At 36.8% G+C, this 15,264-nt stretch overlaps 1 protein-coding gene across 5 annotated transcripts; it reads left to right on the forward strand.

Annotated features, from left to right (window-relative positions):
* The first annotated feature begins 1,530 nt into the window (after positions 1-1,530).
* LOC145537618 (ATP-dependent RNA helicase DDX3X-like) lies at positions 1,531-14,603 on the forward strand. Of its 5 annotated transcripts, none has more exons than XM_081568319.1 (18): positions 1,531-1,855; positions 2,286-2,423; positions 4,954-5,014; positions 6,277-6,324; positions 6,824-6,953; positions 7,545-7,703; positions 7,777-7,876; positions 8,244-8,379; positions 9,379-9,464; positions 9,682-9,780; positions 9,866-10,026; positions 10,287-10,431; positions 10,538-10,682; positions 10,918-11,099; positions 11,195-11,312; positions 11,481-11,631; positions 11,884-12,014; positions 12,223-14,603. In XM_081568319.1, exons 2-18 carry the CDS (start codon positions 2,379-2,381, stop codon positions 12,300-12,302), a joined length of 1,977 nt encoding a protein of 658 aa, XP_081424445.1. In that variant the 5' UTR covers positions 1,531-1,855; positions 2,286-2,378; the 3' UTR covers positions 12,303-14,603. The 5 variants fall into 5 exon arrangements, with proteins under 5 accessions (XP_081424445.1, XP_081424446.1, XP_081424448.1 ...); XM_081568320.1 differs by having other exon boundaries at positions 11,884-12,008; XM_081568322.1 differs by lacking the exon at positions 6,277-6,324 and having other exon boundaries at positions 11,884-12,008.
* Positions 14,604-15,264: the final 661 nt, after the last annotated feature.

Here is a 15,264-nt window from a genome sequence, read left to right on the forward strand (position 1 = left end):
CACTATGTCACCTCAACCTCACCACCAGCCAATCCGAAGAAAGTCATACATCCTACCTACCTCATCACAAATTTTGCCTTCCTTCTCTGGACCCGGTGAACACCATCTTGTTTGGCTTCCTGTTTGGTCCCTGGCAACTTTGTGACAGGATCCAACAGTTTCAGGTCAAAGTGCTTGTTATAGGTTTCAGGTTTCAGATTTGCTGGTTTCAGGCACAGAATAACTTGACTGATGTCAGGTAGAGGGAGATATCTGCTTAGTTAGCCAGGACTATGCCTACACCCAATAGGAAGAGACCTCTGTCCCAGTTCCCAAGAAGTATGTTGAGTATCAAGTCTCTCAGGGTTTAGTTGTCAGGGTTCAGTTGTCACTGAAACTGCCCACCCTGGCCAGGCACCATTGTATCCATTTGCATGAGTTACTTTAAAACAGGAGGTCCTTGTAAGGACCGTGGAACTAATAAGCCTCCACCAAGTGGAAGAATTCAGGAAAGGTCAAAAGGAGATGCCATGTGCCCTGCCACCTCCCAGAATCCTTCTTACTAGACTCCATCTTGATGGGTGATGCATATATCACTACGAAGGACCTGGAATCTCAATGATTGGTGAGAGACAACAGAGAAACTAACCCATTACCATAAAACCCATGATTGTATGCAGTTCTCCTGGATTCCCTTACCTTGCTACTCATCACTGTGGTGCCTCTTACCACTAAAGCCTCTTGCTTTGTCAGCACATGTGTCTCCTAAAACAACTCATAATGGAGTGTTACACAAGAGGCCAGTCTTGAGTCCTGAAAGGGATCCCCTTTGCAAGAGTGTCACAAAACACTTGCTATATAGAAAGCCAGTTTAGCTTATACCTACAAATTGACAAAGCAATAAAGCAAATTGTTTCAACAACCTTGAATATTTCCATTTTGAAACCGAAAATCCAGAAGAGTGTTTTGTGTGGCAAATATTTTGTCTACATAGTTTTTTGAACACTACTAATAGGAGACCTACCAAACGTTTAACTTTTTGTCACACAGAGGAATAGAAAATTGTTTTTACGAAAGAGGTGAAAAGTACCCTGCACTTATTCAACATGTTTTCTTCCATGTAAGGGCCCCATAGCGCTGAACCTTCTAGGGAACTGGAAAGGGGCCACAAGAAGCGTTTCCTCCCATGGCAGGAGCGCATTTCTTTACATTTCACACCCATCTCAGAAGCCTGAGGGTCACAGCGAGCCTAGATCCAAACACTTACTAGTTTGTTCAGCAGGCTGACTTCCAGCCGCAAACAGACCTAAGTCTGCTGGGTCTCAACAGTATAGTTATCAACCCCCGAGGGCCCTGTGGTTTTGGAGTAGTGCACTACTAGTTGCCACCAGACCTAGATCCAGTGAAACCTAGACCTTAGTGAAATAAAATACTTAGAATCTGCGCGGTGAGGGAGGGGGTGAACCAGCAATCCCCCAAAGGTGCGTTATCAGCAGGTCATTCAAAGTATAATTGTTCAATTGTTACGTCACTGCGTGACGCGGGAAGATTAGAAACTTGAAGGGCACAGTCGTTGCCAGTACATCCGACGGGCCTTGGGTTTCTGGCCAAGCCCCCGCAGCCTGGCAGAGTCTGGACGCCAGCACGTGCTGCGGTCTCCCTGTCCGTTTCCCTCTTCTCCCCACCCCCGCTTTCCCCCAGTATCTATCCACCCTCCTTTGAGGCCGTCTCCCCGCCTCCTGTTTTTTTCGCCTATTCGTTATCGTTGACCAGTGTACAAAATGACCAACACAGTGGACACCTGCGGTCAAGTGATCCTCAACCTTCTTGGATTCAGGATTTTTTGATAGTTTCGACATTGGGAAGCTTCTTAAAGGTGGGCGAGGGTATTTGAAACAGATATTTTACAGAAATTCAGATTTGTGGAACTAAGAAGGGCATCGCAGAACTTTAGAAGGAGCTGGGAAACTACGAGGGCGGGGAGGGGATAGGGAAGATTGAGGTTCACTGGTGTTATCTTTAAATCCACCCCCAAGCGGTTGAAAGAGGGAGACTGCTAGTTGTGCAATACTTCAACACTTCAGGCGGGGGGCGGAATAGACGCTCTCGCATGTTCTGAGAGCATTTGACGGACGGGATTTACTAAAAGATCTCGCGAGATTATCACTTAACTAACGCGACTTGGCCGGTAAGAAGTAACGGTAGGTTTAAAGGAATTTGGCGGTTGGGGGGTTCCTCCAATCAGAGAGGCAGACGTACGGTTACGTATTGGCGTAAAACCGCTCAAGCAAGTTTGTTTCCGGCAGGCCAAGTCGAGAGCCGGTTGCCGCGGGAGTCTTTTCAAATAGGATACGCTAGGCAAGCGGTGTGAGACTGAGACTTCGCGCTTTTCTTCAGGCATGAGTCATGAGGCAATGAAAAACGTGCAGGAGGTGGACCAGCAGGTGAGTCAACATATACCTATCTCGCCTTTCTCCGTGGGCATTTACTCAGGATTAATTTGACTTATGGAGGAGTGTTGACTTGCCACCTTCCTCTTCCTTTTGCTGGTTCCTTTATTTGAGTGTGGCTGGACAGTGAGCAAACGAGGGGAAAAACCGACTTAAGGAATTGGTGGGGGGCGGCATGGAAAAAGAAACGAGTTGGTAGCGTTCTGACTTCGTTTACATAGTGTATCATGGCCACTCACAATGGCGGATTTGGTGTGTGCGCGATCTCGGAGCGGCGTGTCGGGGCTGACTGATGAGTGATGACTGGAGGTACGCGGTATTGGCCCACTTTGTTTCTGTTGAGATTCTTGGCTTTTACTGTATGGCAGTAATTTTAGGCACAGAGGTGTCGTTGGCATACAGGCGTACAGTCGCTTGCGGGAACTAAATGGGAAGGGGGTTGGGCACTGGGCCTTATTCCTCAGCAATGGCGGCGGCCACTGTTGTTCCGTTGCACTGCTTTTCAGCACTGTGCTCCGCTCACCAAAGCCCTACGCTTTCTTGGTTTGTGCTTGTGCGACGCTGGCGGACGTTTTAGTTTTACAAAAGAAATCCCTCTAGGATTTCTTTCCGCTGTACTTTGACTAAGTACCTCAGGTGTTTCCGGAGTGGAAAGCTTTGTGACGCAGAAGACGCGGAAGGGGAAGGGGCAAGGGGAGGAAGAAACGGTCGCCGCTTGCTTACGTACATTCTTATTTGCGTATAATGGAATCCGGAAGCTGGCGGGAGTTTAGAGATTTGCGGTGTTCCCTTTACTTAAAAAGTCACTGAATGGCCGTTAACCCGAGGGTGTTAAGCTTTTGAGTCGTAGTACTGTGTTGAACGTGTCCTAAGGTTAAGCGTTTGTCTTTTGAGTTTTATCTGAGAGAAAATAACTAGAAAAGAGGCTATTCGCAGGAAAAACTAGGTTACTGCTTTCTTGTACCTAGTTGAAAACATTCAAATATGTCAGTCAAGACGTGTTCTCAGTATATTGCTTTTTTTGAAATGTTCGGAATTCGGAACAGAATACAGTATCTAAGAAGAGTGATTTTACAGACTTTTTTTGCATTTCTGAAAAATCTATTTCATTCTTGCGTTGTTTCCTTTAGAAAAACTCTAGGGTTTCTAACTCTTTTTTAATTTTTAAGTGTGCAGCTTATCTGAACTTTTGTTTTGCAAGTTTAGTAATGGATATTGACCAAGGACATAAACCTTAAACAGGATATCTGTCTTGTAAGTCGTTAAACAGAGCTTCATGACACTACTTGCTCCCAAATTTTATTTCTAAGTAGTACATAGTTGGTGGAATTTGATAGATACTTCTTTGAGGATCTTTTCTCTCTAACGTTACGATTGTAGCCACGTATGATGCAGTATGCTGAGCTGTAATTTAGTGGGCTAAGGAGAGTGCAGAGGTTGAAAATTTGATACAAAACATTTGTAGTGTTTTCTGTGTACATGAGAAACTTTTACATTTAACTTTAACTTTTAAAATAAACTGTTTAACTGTTTATAAAACTATCTCTTGGGTCATTGTAATTTAGTAGTAACCAGATTCGATGTGGAGAAGTAATGTCTTTGTTGATGCATGTTATTTGGTAAATTATTCTTGAACTTTTAACGTGTGTATAAACATTATATAGCACATTTCCTTTAGCTGATAGGTGTCAGTATTGCTCCTTGATCTTTTGTGCTTTTTAAAATTTATTCTGCCGTGTATGATTTTCCATTTTTACTTCTTGGTTAGTTTTTATGAAACTCAATAAACTGAAACTTTTCTACAGTATTGAAATCCATCAGTATAAAGGGACAGGTAATGAAGCGAAATTAAAGGTGCTTCTCTTGTACAAACTTTTAATGTCATTTGGCTAGTTTGCATTTATCATAGAATGGCAGATAATAAATACTGCCTTCACAGTGTAGTAACAATAATGATAAATGATAATAATAAATGTCACATTGCACACTAAGTGATGGATGGTGCTGCTGCTATGAATTGATTTGAATTAAAAAGTTGCACAGTGCTGCAATATAAAGTTAGAAACATTTTTATGGTACTGTTGCTGCTTACAAATTTCTTTGAATTGAAAACTTATACACTATACTCCAATATAATTTTTTGTAATTGGTTTTAAGTTATACAGTATGTAGGGAATAAAGAAGTTAAGGAATCTTCAGCTTGCCCAGAAAACAAGTGACTTTGAGAATGTAACTTTTGGTGACTGCGGAGATTTTACTATGCAGAATTACTTTGGGAGAAAACTTATTTTGGATGAATGTATTTGAACTATCCTATCTGTACTGGTGTACTTCTTGGCATGCAAGTCCTATTTTTTGCATTTGCCAAAATTTGTAGACTAGTACAGGGTGTTAAAAATAAGAGCTTGTAATGATACAATGTAGGACTGGAATTTAGGACTTCTAATTTGTCTCTTATAATGCTGTCTGTGCTTGATTTTTCCTTTTTTCAGCATGTGAACTATTAATATCTCTGTTCTCCTAGATGGCTAATCTAAACCTGAACTCTGATAATAACCAGAGTGGAGGAGGAAGTACAACTACCAGTAAGTAAAATTTTTGTTTATTTAGAATCTGTTAATATCTCATTATATTTAGTAATTTTAAATTTAAAAACTATTCCATGACCATATAAATTTATAAAGTAATTTGGCATGTTTGGATAATAAGATACTAGTTGGTTCTTTTCCAGTGTAAACTCTTAATCATTCCAAAGAAAGTTAATATTCACACTTTTAGAAAACCTCTTATACCCAGTATGAATTCTCATTAGACATGAAGGTGAGGATATGTTGATCTCTCTTTTGAATTGACCTGAATTTGAACTGTATTAAACCTAATAAAGGGAACCTGTGCAATTGTTTGTTATGGCTGTTGCTCATTTTCCATGAAGAAACTGAGCCTTTCTGATGGAACCTGGCTTTACTGATTCTTAGGTGGTAATTAGAACTTGAAATATTAACTATGTTATTAAAAGTTTATTTGAAAAGTTAAATCTTGGGAAAAGAATAGTGTTTCTGCATTGTTTTTATTTGCTACTGGTTGCAGTGAAGTTAATGTCACTGTTAGCAGGTAGGGACAGGAATAAGTGGACAGGGACAGGAAGTTTGTGGCAGCATATCTCAGCTTGTACCTTGATTTCCAAGAGAGCAGTTAGTACACTCTGAAAAGCCTCTTCAAGCTGGTTAATTGATATATTATTTGTCACTATATGAATTTTTAAAAGATTTACTTGTAATATCAGTTTTGAAGTACTTAATCTCACGTAAAGTTAGAGATTTAGTTTTAATTTGGATTTCCTATCAGTTCCTCCTTAAAATCATCTTTCCTTTCCAGTTCTCATTATTTAAATTGTTTAATGTTTGTGTTGCCAAAAGAGAAACAGCTGGGTTGAAATTGGTTAACAGACTTAGGGCATATATACCGTCTTTCCTCGTAGCCTGTTTTATTGTATATAGAAATGGTTATATTTGTTAAAGGTTATGTTTCATGTGACAATTTTCTGAAAGAGCAGTGTCTTTTAAAATAATTTTACACTGATAGCTGTTGAAATGTGTTTAGTTTTAGGAGTTTTTCTCTTAAGTAATTAAATTCAAAGAATAGCTGTTCTAAAAGTGTTTTCTAGGATGAGTTTTTTGTTTTGTTTTTTGCTTGTTTTGGCATGCCACAAGGCATGTGAGATCTTGGTTTCCTAACCAGGGAGCTAACCTATGTACCATCTACAGTGGGAACACAGAATCTTACTTGATCAACAGGAAAATCCCTAGGACCAACTGATCGATTTTTAATTTTACATTTTCTCTTATAGAAGGGCGTTATGTACCTCCTCACTTAAGGAATAGAGAAGCATCTAAAGGTAAATGGTTATTCAACTTTATCTGCTTTGAAAATTAATCAAAGCTGCGAGAATGTGGTCACTTTGGGAATGTGTGCACATTTTTCTTCTATGCTTTCTGTTTTCAAAAATTAGGACTTCTTAACGTTAGAAACATTCATGTAATTTTATATCATGTGAATTTCATATTCCTTTTAACCAGCTTTGAGCCCAGATTTTCACTGGCATACTTTCACAGCTATTATCTTCTCAGGGGCGGTATTCATTCAGTGATCGTTGTCTTTCTGTGAGGTTTTTTTGCTTAATACCATAATTTTTAGTGGAAAAGAGGATTTAAGATAGGAAAATTCTGTTTGCTAGTGAAAACACTTCTCAACCTTGATTCTCATTTCCAGGGTTTGATAGTAATATCAGTGCCCTTTGATGTCACAAGGATAAGACAAAGGAAGATTCTGTCTTTGAAAAGACAGGAAACGTGTAAAACTGTTGTCACTTTTTCTAACTCTTACTTTTTTGAAAGGTTTTTATGGTAAAGATAGTTCAGGGTGGAGTTCTAGTAAAGAAAAGGATGCCTACAGCAGTTTTGGAACTCGCGATTCAAGAGGAAGACCCAGTTACCTCAGTGATCGAGGAAGTGGATCAAGGGGAAGGTAAATTATTGTTATCTTTTAAGTGTGTATAACATAGCATTTCAGGAATCAACTCTTAATTTGATGTGTTCTCATTCTTTGTACTTTCTGTGACATTTAATTATGTTGTTTTTCATTAACAGACTATCCTTCCATTATAATTTAGTAGGTTTCCCTCCCCTCTGTGTTTTGCCATGCTGCATATGGGATTTTATCAGGGATCAAACCCATGTCCCCTGCAGTGGAAACAGAATCTTAATCTCTGAACCACCAGGGAAGTCCCCCTATAGATTAGATTTTAAGCAAAACATTGGTCACTCATTTTTAACTCTAAAAGGTCTTTACTAGTTTTAGTCTGTTTAACAGGAATTAAAAGTAGTAAGAGTGTGCTGGTTGATGTGTATATATTCAGATATTCCTTGACATTAATGCTTTTGTTTTCCGATTATGTACAAATTACAGATAACCACAGCTAGATTAGAAGATCTTATTTCACAAATGAGTTACCCAATATTGAGTTACTGGCATCTTTGAAAGTTACTTGTGAGCAACAATTGAATTACTAATATACAGCTATTTATACTCTGTAATCTGTTTGCTTGTGCTGTTTAGGTTTGATGATCGTGGGCGGAATGACGGTGAAGGCATTGGCAGTCGTGGTGACAGAACTGGCTTTGGCAGATTTGAGCGTAGTGGACATAGTCGTTGGTGTGACAAGTCAGATGATGATGATTGGTCAAAACCACTTCCACCAAGTGAACGCTTGGAGCAGTAAGTTTTGATATTTATGTTGATAGGAAACTTGCCATCTAGCGTCGTACATATAACAATCATTTCATTTCAGGGAGCTGTTTTCTGGAGGAAACACTGGGATTAACTTTGAGAAATACGATGATATACCAGTAGAGGTAACTGGCAATAACTGTCCTCCACACATTGAAAGTGTAAGTATTTTATTTGACTTTTTAACTTGTTTACAGTTACTGCTGAAAATTTCACTGGGTTATGAGAAAGGAGAGACTGAGACTAATGTCACCGTTTTGAGGAATCCTAAAATAGGAAAAATGTCAAACATACAGAAAATCTAAGAATGACTTTGTTGTAGATTAGACCTTCAGAAGTCTGTTTTCTTAGAAATAACTGGATACTTTCATCTAAAATCCAAAGCAGCTATACATTTAGTCACAAGCAGACATTTAGCTAGTTAATTCCATTCTAATGTTAATATAAAACAAGTTGCAGCAGAACATTAAGGCATTTCTATCTAGATTATATATTTATTTGATCAATCTGGTTAAATTTCATTAACAGTTCAGTGATGTTGCAATGGGAGAAATTATTATGGGAAACATTGAGCTTACTCGTTATACACGTCCTACTCCAGTGCAAAAACATGCCATTCCCATTATTAAAGAAAAAAGAGACCTGATGGCTTGTGCCCAAACAGGTAAGTTCATTAATGAAGAATACCTGGACTAGCTTTATAAAAAACTACATTATATAGAGAGGCCTATGTTCTGTATTTAACTTGATTTTATAGTTAGGTGAATATTAGCTGGGCATATCTCTTATGTCTTTAAATCCTTTGGATAAAACTAGTGTTTTTGTCAGGGCATCTTAGGGAAGTCTGTAACAGTATTGTCGGCCAGTTGACATTGCTGACTTTGCACTGAGTACACAGCAGGGGAAAATTATGAAGTCAGTGGAGGGAAAGTTAGCAGTATAATTGCGATAGGAAATGTACAATCAGGGAAGAGCCTGTCATCCTGAGAAAGGAAAAAGTGCCTCTCATCCTTTAGTGTTTTATGAGTTAGGGACTGAGAGGGCTGTAGTACTGTTTTGTCCTGTATCAGAATTTGGCATAGGTTAAAGAGTGCAAATATTAACTTTGCTTATGTACTGAACTTACTGTATAGGTGTGTGTATGTAAATATTATAAATTTAAATCATTTGTCATTTTTTATACTCTTTTTTTTTTTTTTTTTTTTTTTAAGCAGTAGATCACTTCTTTTATATGTAACTGGCCTTTGGGACAAGACAAGCACTTGTTTTTTAAAATAATGTTTTCTTGCAGCAGTTAGTACCCATGGCTTTTATTTTGCAAAGTAAAAGAATGATCTAAAATGTCCTTTGCTAGTAGAGTTCTTCATCTTAAGAAAGTTTGCTGACATTCTACCAGTTGCCGAATAACAAAAAAAATCTTGCAGTAGTAGTTGATGCCAATTTAAAAGTAAAAACAGTTGTGTTCTTCTGTAGATCATTGGAAAGAAGTATATGTTGATCTGTTAAAAATGGATCACAAATCATCCAGCATTCATCACTTAGTTGTATGAATACATTTGTCATAGAATTAGGCATTAAATAAAAAAAAATTTTTTTCACTCAATGGGTATTTAGAATAAATTTTTTATTATTCAAACTTAATAAGCCATTATTTTTTTAACAGGGTCTGGGAAGACTGCAGCATTTCTTTTGCCCATCTTGAGTCAGATTTATACAGATGGTCCAGGCGAGGCTTTGAAAGCTGTGAAGGTAGAGATTCGTTTTGCTTAGAACAATTTTTGTAATCATCTGTTGGAACTTTTCTTTCAAGCAAATATACTTTGTTTAGTCTGTTAACTCAATAAAAATTCATTTTCAAATATAGTTCTTAAATTACAGAGTGGATTTTGTTGTCACAAACTTTAGAAATGAATAAAAAAAGATTTGAATCTTTGAGCTTAATTTATAAATTGTACTTAATTCTTAGGAAAATGGAAGGTATGGACGCCGTAAACAGTATCCAATCTCCTTGGTTTTAGCCCCAACAAGAGAGTTGGCTGTACAGATCTATGAGGAAGCCAGGAAAGTAAGTATTCATTTTGCTGATTATTGACTTTTTTAATAGATTCTAGTGTAGTTTTTATGACCATGTAATAAATTATTGCTTATAGTTTTCATACCGGTCTCGAGTTCGTCCTTGTGTGGTATACGGTGGTGCTGATATTGGTCAACAGATTCGAGACTTAGAACGTGGATGTCACTTGTTAGTTGCTACTCCAGGACGCCTGGTGGATATGATGGAAAGAGGAAAGATTGGATTAGATTTCTGCAAGTAAGTTGATTTTTATATATGAGGTGTAATTAATTTGTATATTAGTAGTCATCAACTTTGTAGTATTTTGTTAAGTATTATAGCTAATCTGCTTGGTTCATTGTAACAAATAAGAGCTCATTTGGTTATGTGATCTGTATATGGTTTACATAGTGAAATTTGAATCTCAAATGTTAGAATGAATATATTAGCATAATTCAGTATAGACACAACAACAATTAAGTTTGTCATCAATTTCTAAACTATCTTTTTAATAACAGATACTTGGTGTTGGATGAAGCTGATAGGATGCTGGATATGGGATTTGAACCTCAGATACGTCGTATAGTTGAACAAGACACTATGCCACAGAAGGGTGTTCGCCATACCATGATGTTTAGTGCTACTTTTCCTAAGGAAATTCAGGTGGTTCCTTTTTTTTTTTTTATTAAAAGAACATTTGTATAGATGTTATCTTCAGTTGATGTTTGTTAAAGTAGGAAAAAAGTAAAGACTTTCTTCCCTCTTACAGATGCTTGCTCGTGATTTCTTGGATGATTATATCTTTCTGGCCGTAGGTAGAGTTGGCTCTACCTCTGAGAACATCACACAAAAAGTAGTTTGGGTGGAAGACGCAGACAAACGGTCATTTCTGCTTGATCTCTTAAGTGCAACAGGTAAAATTTTAAGTAATTATGTTGCTAGGTATAAAGAGACTCTGTTTAAATACTTTTAACCTATACCCTGTGTTTACTCACCCTTCTGACCATGGAAGTAAAACTGCTTTTTCATTATCTCCATGTGCATTCTTTCTGAGTGCAAAGAGAACTAACTAACTAATCAATATTTAGATCAAGCAATGATGCAGAGTTGCTGTTAGTAAAGAAAGCCTTTTTGTCAACAATTTTTCAGGGACGGATTCGCTGAGTTTAGTTTTTGTGGAGACCAAAAAAGGGGCTGATTCTTTGGAGGATTTCTTATATCGTGAAGGATATGCTTGTACAAGTATCCATGGAGACCGATCACAGAGAGATAGAGAGGAAGCTCTTCATCAGTTCCGCTCAGGAAAAAGCCCAATTCTAGTGGCTACTGCTGTGTGTATATTTTCTGGTCTCTTTTTTTTTTTTTTCTTTTTTCAATTATACATGTTTGAATATTGCCTTATTTTAACAAAAATTACCTTTTTTAGGTGGCAGCAAGAGGGCTAGACATTTCAAATGTGAAACATGTCATCAATTTTGATTTGCCAAGTGATATTGAGGAATATGTACATCGGATTGGCCGTACAGGACGTGTAGGAAACCTTGGTAAAGTGTTTGATTGCTTGATGGTTTGACTCAGAATTTTAAATCCCAGAACCTGTTTTCAATGGAAAGTTGACATCGGATGTCAGACAGTTTAATATTGCATATTGTTTACATTTTTGTTTTCTGATTAATGTTCTATACTTCATTTACTTTTTTGGATTCTTATAGGTGTTGCCACCTCATTTTTCAATGAAAGAAATATAAATATCATAAAAGATTTGTTGGATCTTCTTGTTGAAGCCAAACAAGAAGTGCCATCTTGGTTAGAAAATATGGCTTACGAACACCAGTCTAAGAGTAATCGTGGCCGTTCTAAGAGGTACGAATTGTTCTAAACCTTTGTTGTTAATATTTGGGAAAGGAGATTTTGTCCAGGGTTAACTAAAAACTGCCATTACTGTAGAAGCGACATTTTCAGAAAGGATAATGTGGAGTAAATGCCAGAAATACTTTTAGAGGAAGAAGCCACCTGGAAATGAAGTTGAGGATTGGGAAGTTTATGCATGGAAATTGTTATTTTATTTCAATTATGTTCTTTAAAAACCATCGTATCTTTTTCCTTGTAATATAGATTCGGTGGAGGATTTGGTGCCCGTGATTACCGACAAAGTAGCAGTTCTGGCAGTTCAAGTGGTCGTGCAAGCAGCAGCCGCAGTGGTGGAGGTGGTCATGGCAGCAGCAGAGGATTTGGTGGAGGTAATAGTATAATGTGCCCCCTTTTATATTTTTACAAGGGCCTTCCCCCCTTTTTCAAAGTAATTGGAGAAATTTTATTTGCAAAGAACACAACCAAATAATATAGTGTTTTTTATTAGGTTTATATCAGATTTCTAGAAAAACTAGAAAAAGGAAATATGGCTGACCTAATTTGTCTTTTTTTTTTTTTTTTTTTTTTAACATTTCTTGATAGGTAGCCGTGGAGGCTTCTACAGTAGTGAAGGATATGGAGGAAATTACAGCTCTCAGGGGGTTGACTGGTGGGGCAACTGAAGCTGCTTTGCAGTCACTTTAAAAAAAGCTACAATGGAAACCACATGTAACTTTGCCAGATTGTTTTGTGTAGAAAGATCTTACAGTGTGTTACCCACAGTGATTCTCTTGAAAATTCAAGGGAGCTTAAAGCCAAAGAAGAAAAGGAAAACAACTCCATTGGTTTGAAAACTTAGTTGCTATAGTTTAGATTAACTCCCCTTCTGCTTGTTTCCACCCCAGACTGCATTTATGATTTTGTGATTGAGGATCATTTGTTTGTTAATGTACTATGACTTTAAGTTTATAGACAGCTTATTATTTTGATGTCCTGTTGGCTCAATAATGCTCAAGTTTTCAATTGTATCCATGGAATAAATTCACTAAACTTGGGCTAAGATCACACCTTGGCACACAGGTGTGATACAACTTATTTAAACAGGAATCGTTAATTCAGAAGTATTACAAAGTAAGAAAACTTGAGCAGTAACTTGCATTAGGACTTAATACTTGGAAATTGGGGAGAAAAATATCTTACAGCAGAATTACCTTCTGATGTGGCAACCTGAACTAATTTAAGTTTGTAGTTGCTCATTCTATCCTGGATAGGCATTTATAGTCTGTAAATAAGCCATTCCAGTCATGATAAGGTTGCATGTATGAATACATCCATACATTTTTGAAAGTACTATTGAAGGTTAATGCAAGTAAATATAACAGTTCCTCTTTTAATTCTAAGCTAGACAAGTCTTAGGTATATGTTACTGCAGGAAAAATTTGAAAGTTTGATTTTAAAAAAAGTGTTTAGTGGAAATTTTATCTAATTAGATTTTTTCATGCCTGCCAGAAGTAAAATTGAAATGATAGAATGACTGACCATGCCAGTGACCAGTCCTTTTATGGATCTGCTTGGATTTTGGTCTTAAATGGATGCTAGTGTTGATGTTTTTTGGTCAAGAGGATATGAGTAGGAGGGATTATGCAGCAGGCTTTTATTTTATTGCAGATTTTCTTTACTCTTGTTGAAATGTTAAAATGGCTTACATTTGTGGGCTTTGTCAGTTGGAATAACAGCAAACAAATCCTTGAGATTACATGGGTTAGAAATACGAACTAAGCTGCTCAGGGTGATTTTTCTGCATAGTAGTATTTTAATTGCATAGGTTTCCATTGCATTTACAGTTGTTTTCTGCTAAATTTGGCCAAAGATGATTATTCAGCAACTAAAATTGTCTCTGCCACTTGGAACTGCTACTGATTCTCTGGTTGAAAAATGATGATCTTCATAATTTAACAATGGCATAAGAAGGCAGAAATTTCTTACAAGTGCAATAATAGATTTTCAGGTGTATTGTGCCTTGTTCCAAAACTATTAAATAGGTGCACTTGACAGTATTGAGGTCATTTGTTAACGGTGCTATTTCAATTAGTATAGGTTTAAACTCTTGTACATTTTGCTCATAAATTTTTTACAAAGTACTTATTTTATTGCACATTAAGAGAATTTTATATATATATATATATGCCTTGTGTGCATGTTCCTAAACTTCCAGTCTTATTTTGTCTCTTGGAGATTTTTTTAGAACTAGATTCTAAAATGTTATTTGGGACCATAGAGTGATAGTTGAGAAGAAAACTTTTTGCACATGACAGATTTAAGATACTTCTTTGCTGCTAATGCTAGTCTGTGTAGTATTTATTGAAACATTTTGACAAATATTTATTTTTGTAAGCCTTAAAGTTATTCTTTGAAAGTTCAAAGAAACTTGACCAAAAGACAGTACAAAAACACTGGCACTTGAATGTTGAATGTCACCGTATGTTTCATAATAAATTTCAGGTTAGTGTGAGCTTTAATGTTAAGTCTTACTACACTTTTAGTCAAACTAAGCAGACCCAGCATTGACAATGTGTAGGTAGTTTTACCTTTCTAACAAAATGTAAGACAGAATTCACAACTTGAAACTATAACATGCCAAGGTTTTGATATGTTAAATACTTCTAAACACTTAACGAAGTGTTAACATTTTCAGAAATTCTATACAGTTCTATTTAGTTACATATGTTGTTTGTTTTTCAGGGTCTGGCCTAATTCTCAAACATGTGGTTATCTTTATGTATTGCCGTAATCAGTGGCTTACATTAAATTTTGTCAGCCAGCAATATTTTCAGTAAATAAGAATGGATTTTAATTTGCTGAATGTAAACATTGAACCTCGAGTCACTGTAAGTTTAGTAATTGCTTAATGTATTAGTTTTAGATGCTAGCACTGCATGTGCTGTGTGTGTTCTGATTTTACTAAAATAAAGAGTTGAACACAATCTTTGCTGTCAGTTGTGGTTTAATGAGAGGTAGAAATGAATTTGTTCTCTCCCCATGAAGAGTTTGAAAGTGAGATTTCTTGGTTATCTGCAGAACTAATTTGTGAAAGACCTCTTTTAGTTTTAAGTATTTGGATAAATGACAAAGATGGTATAAGGTAGGTATATAGAGAAACAATTTTTACTGTAAATCACAGAAATCGTAATGACCTATATAGCATGTATTGCATTTATCTATTTAAGAATCAAGAATTGGAATAGGTAACCTATGGCAGAAGTGCGCAGTTTCCAACTTTTGGTCCTTTCTGTTGGCTGGTAAATCAGTATTACCACTGTTACCACACACTGGTGCTGGCAGCTGTGCCAAATAATGGATTTTCTTAAAAGAACCAGATCAATTTAACATGTTAACATTACAATAGTTCTCTGACACATGGTTGTGGTTTTCTTTTTAGAGTCAACTGCAGTGTCTCTGTGTCCCCTTGTTAGAACTAACCTCCCATGTTTCCTAACTTCTTTTACTGTAGACTGGCTTTCATCTGTTCTTAAATATCCTATATATGAGATCAGTTTGTGTTCTTGTACAGTTTCTTGGAGTCAGCATTCTGTCTGTGAGATAAAATATTGTCTATAGTTTCAATCTTAGCTGCTGTGTTGAATT

The sequence above is a fragment of the Giraffa tippelskirchi genome, chromosome Y, assembly GCF_054371585.1.
Source record: "Giraffa tippelskirchi isolate mGirTip1 chromosome Y, T2T-mGirTip1v1.2.pri, whole genome shotgun sequence".
NCBI lineage: Eukaryota > Metazoa > Chordata > Mammalia > Artiodactyla > Giraffidae > Giraffa > Giraffa tippelskirchi.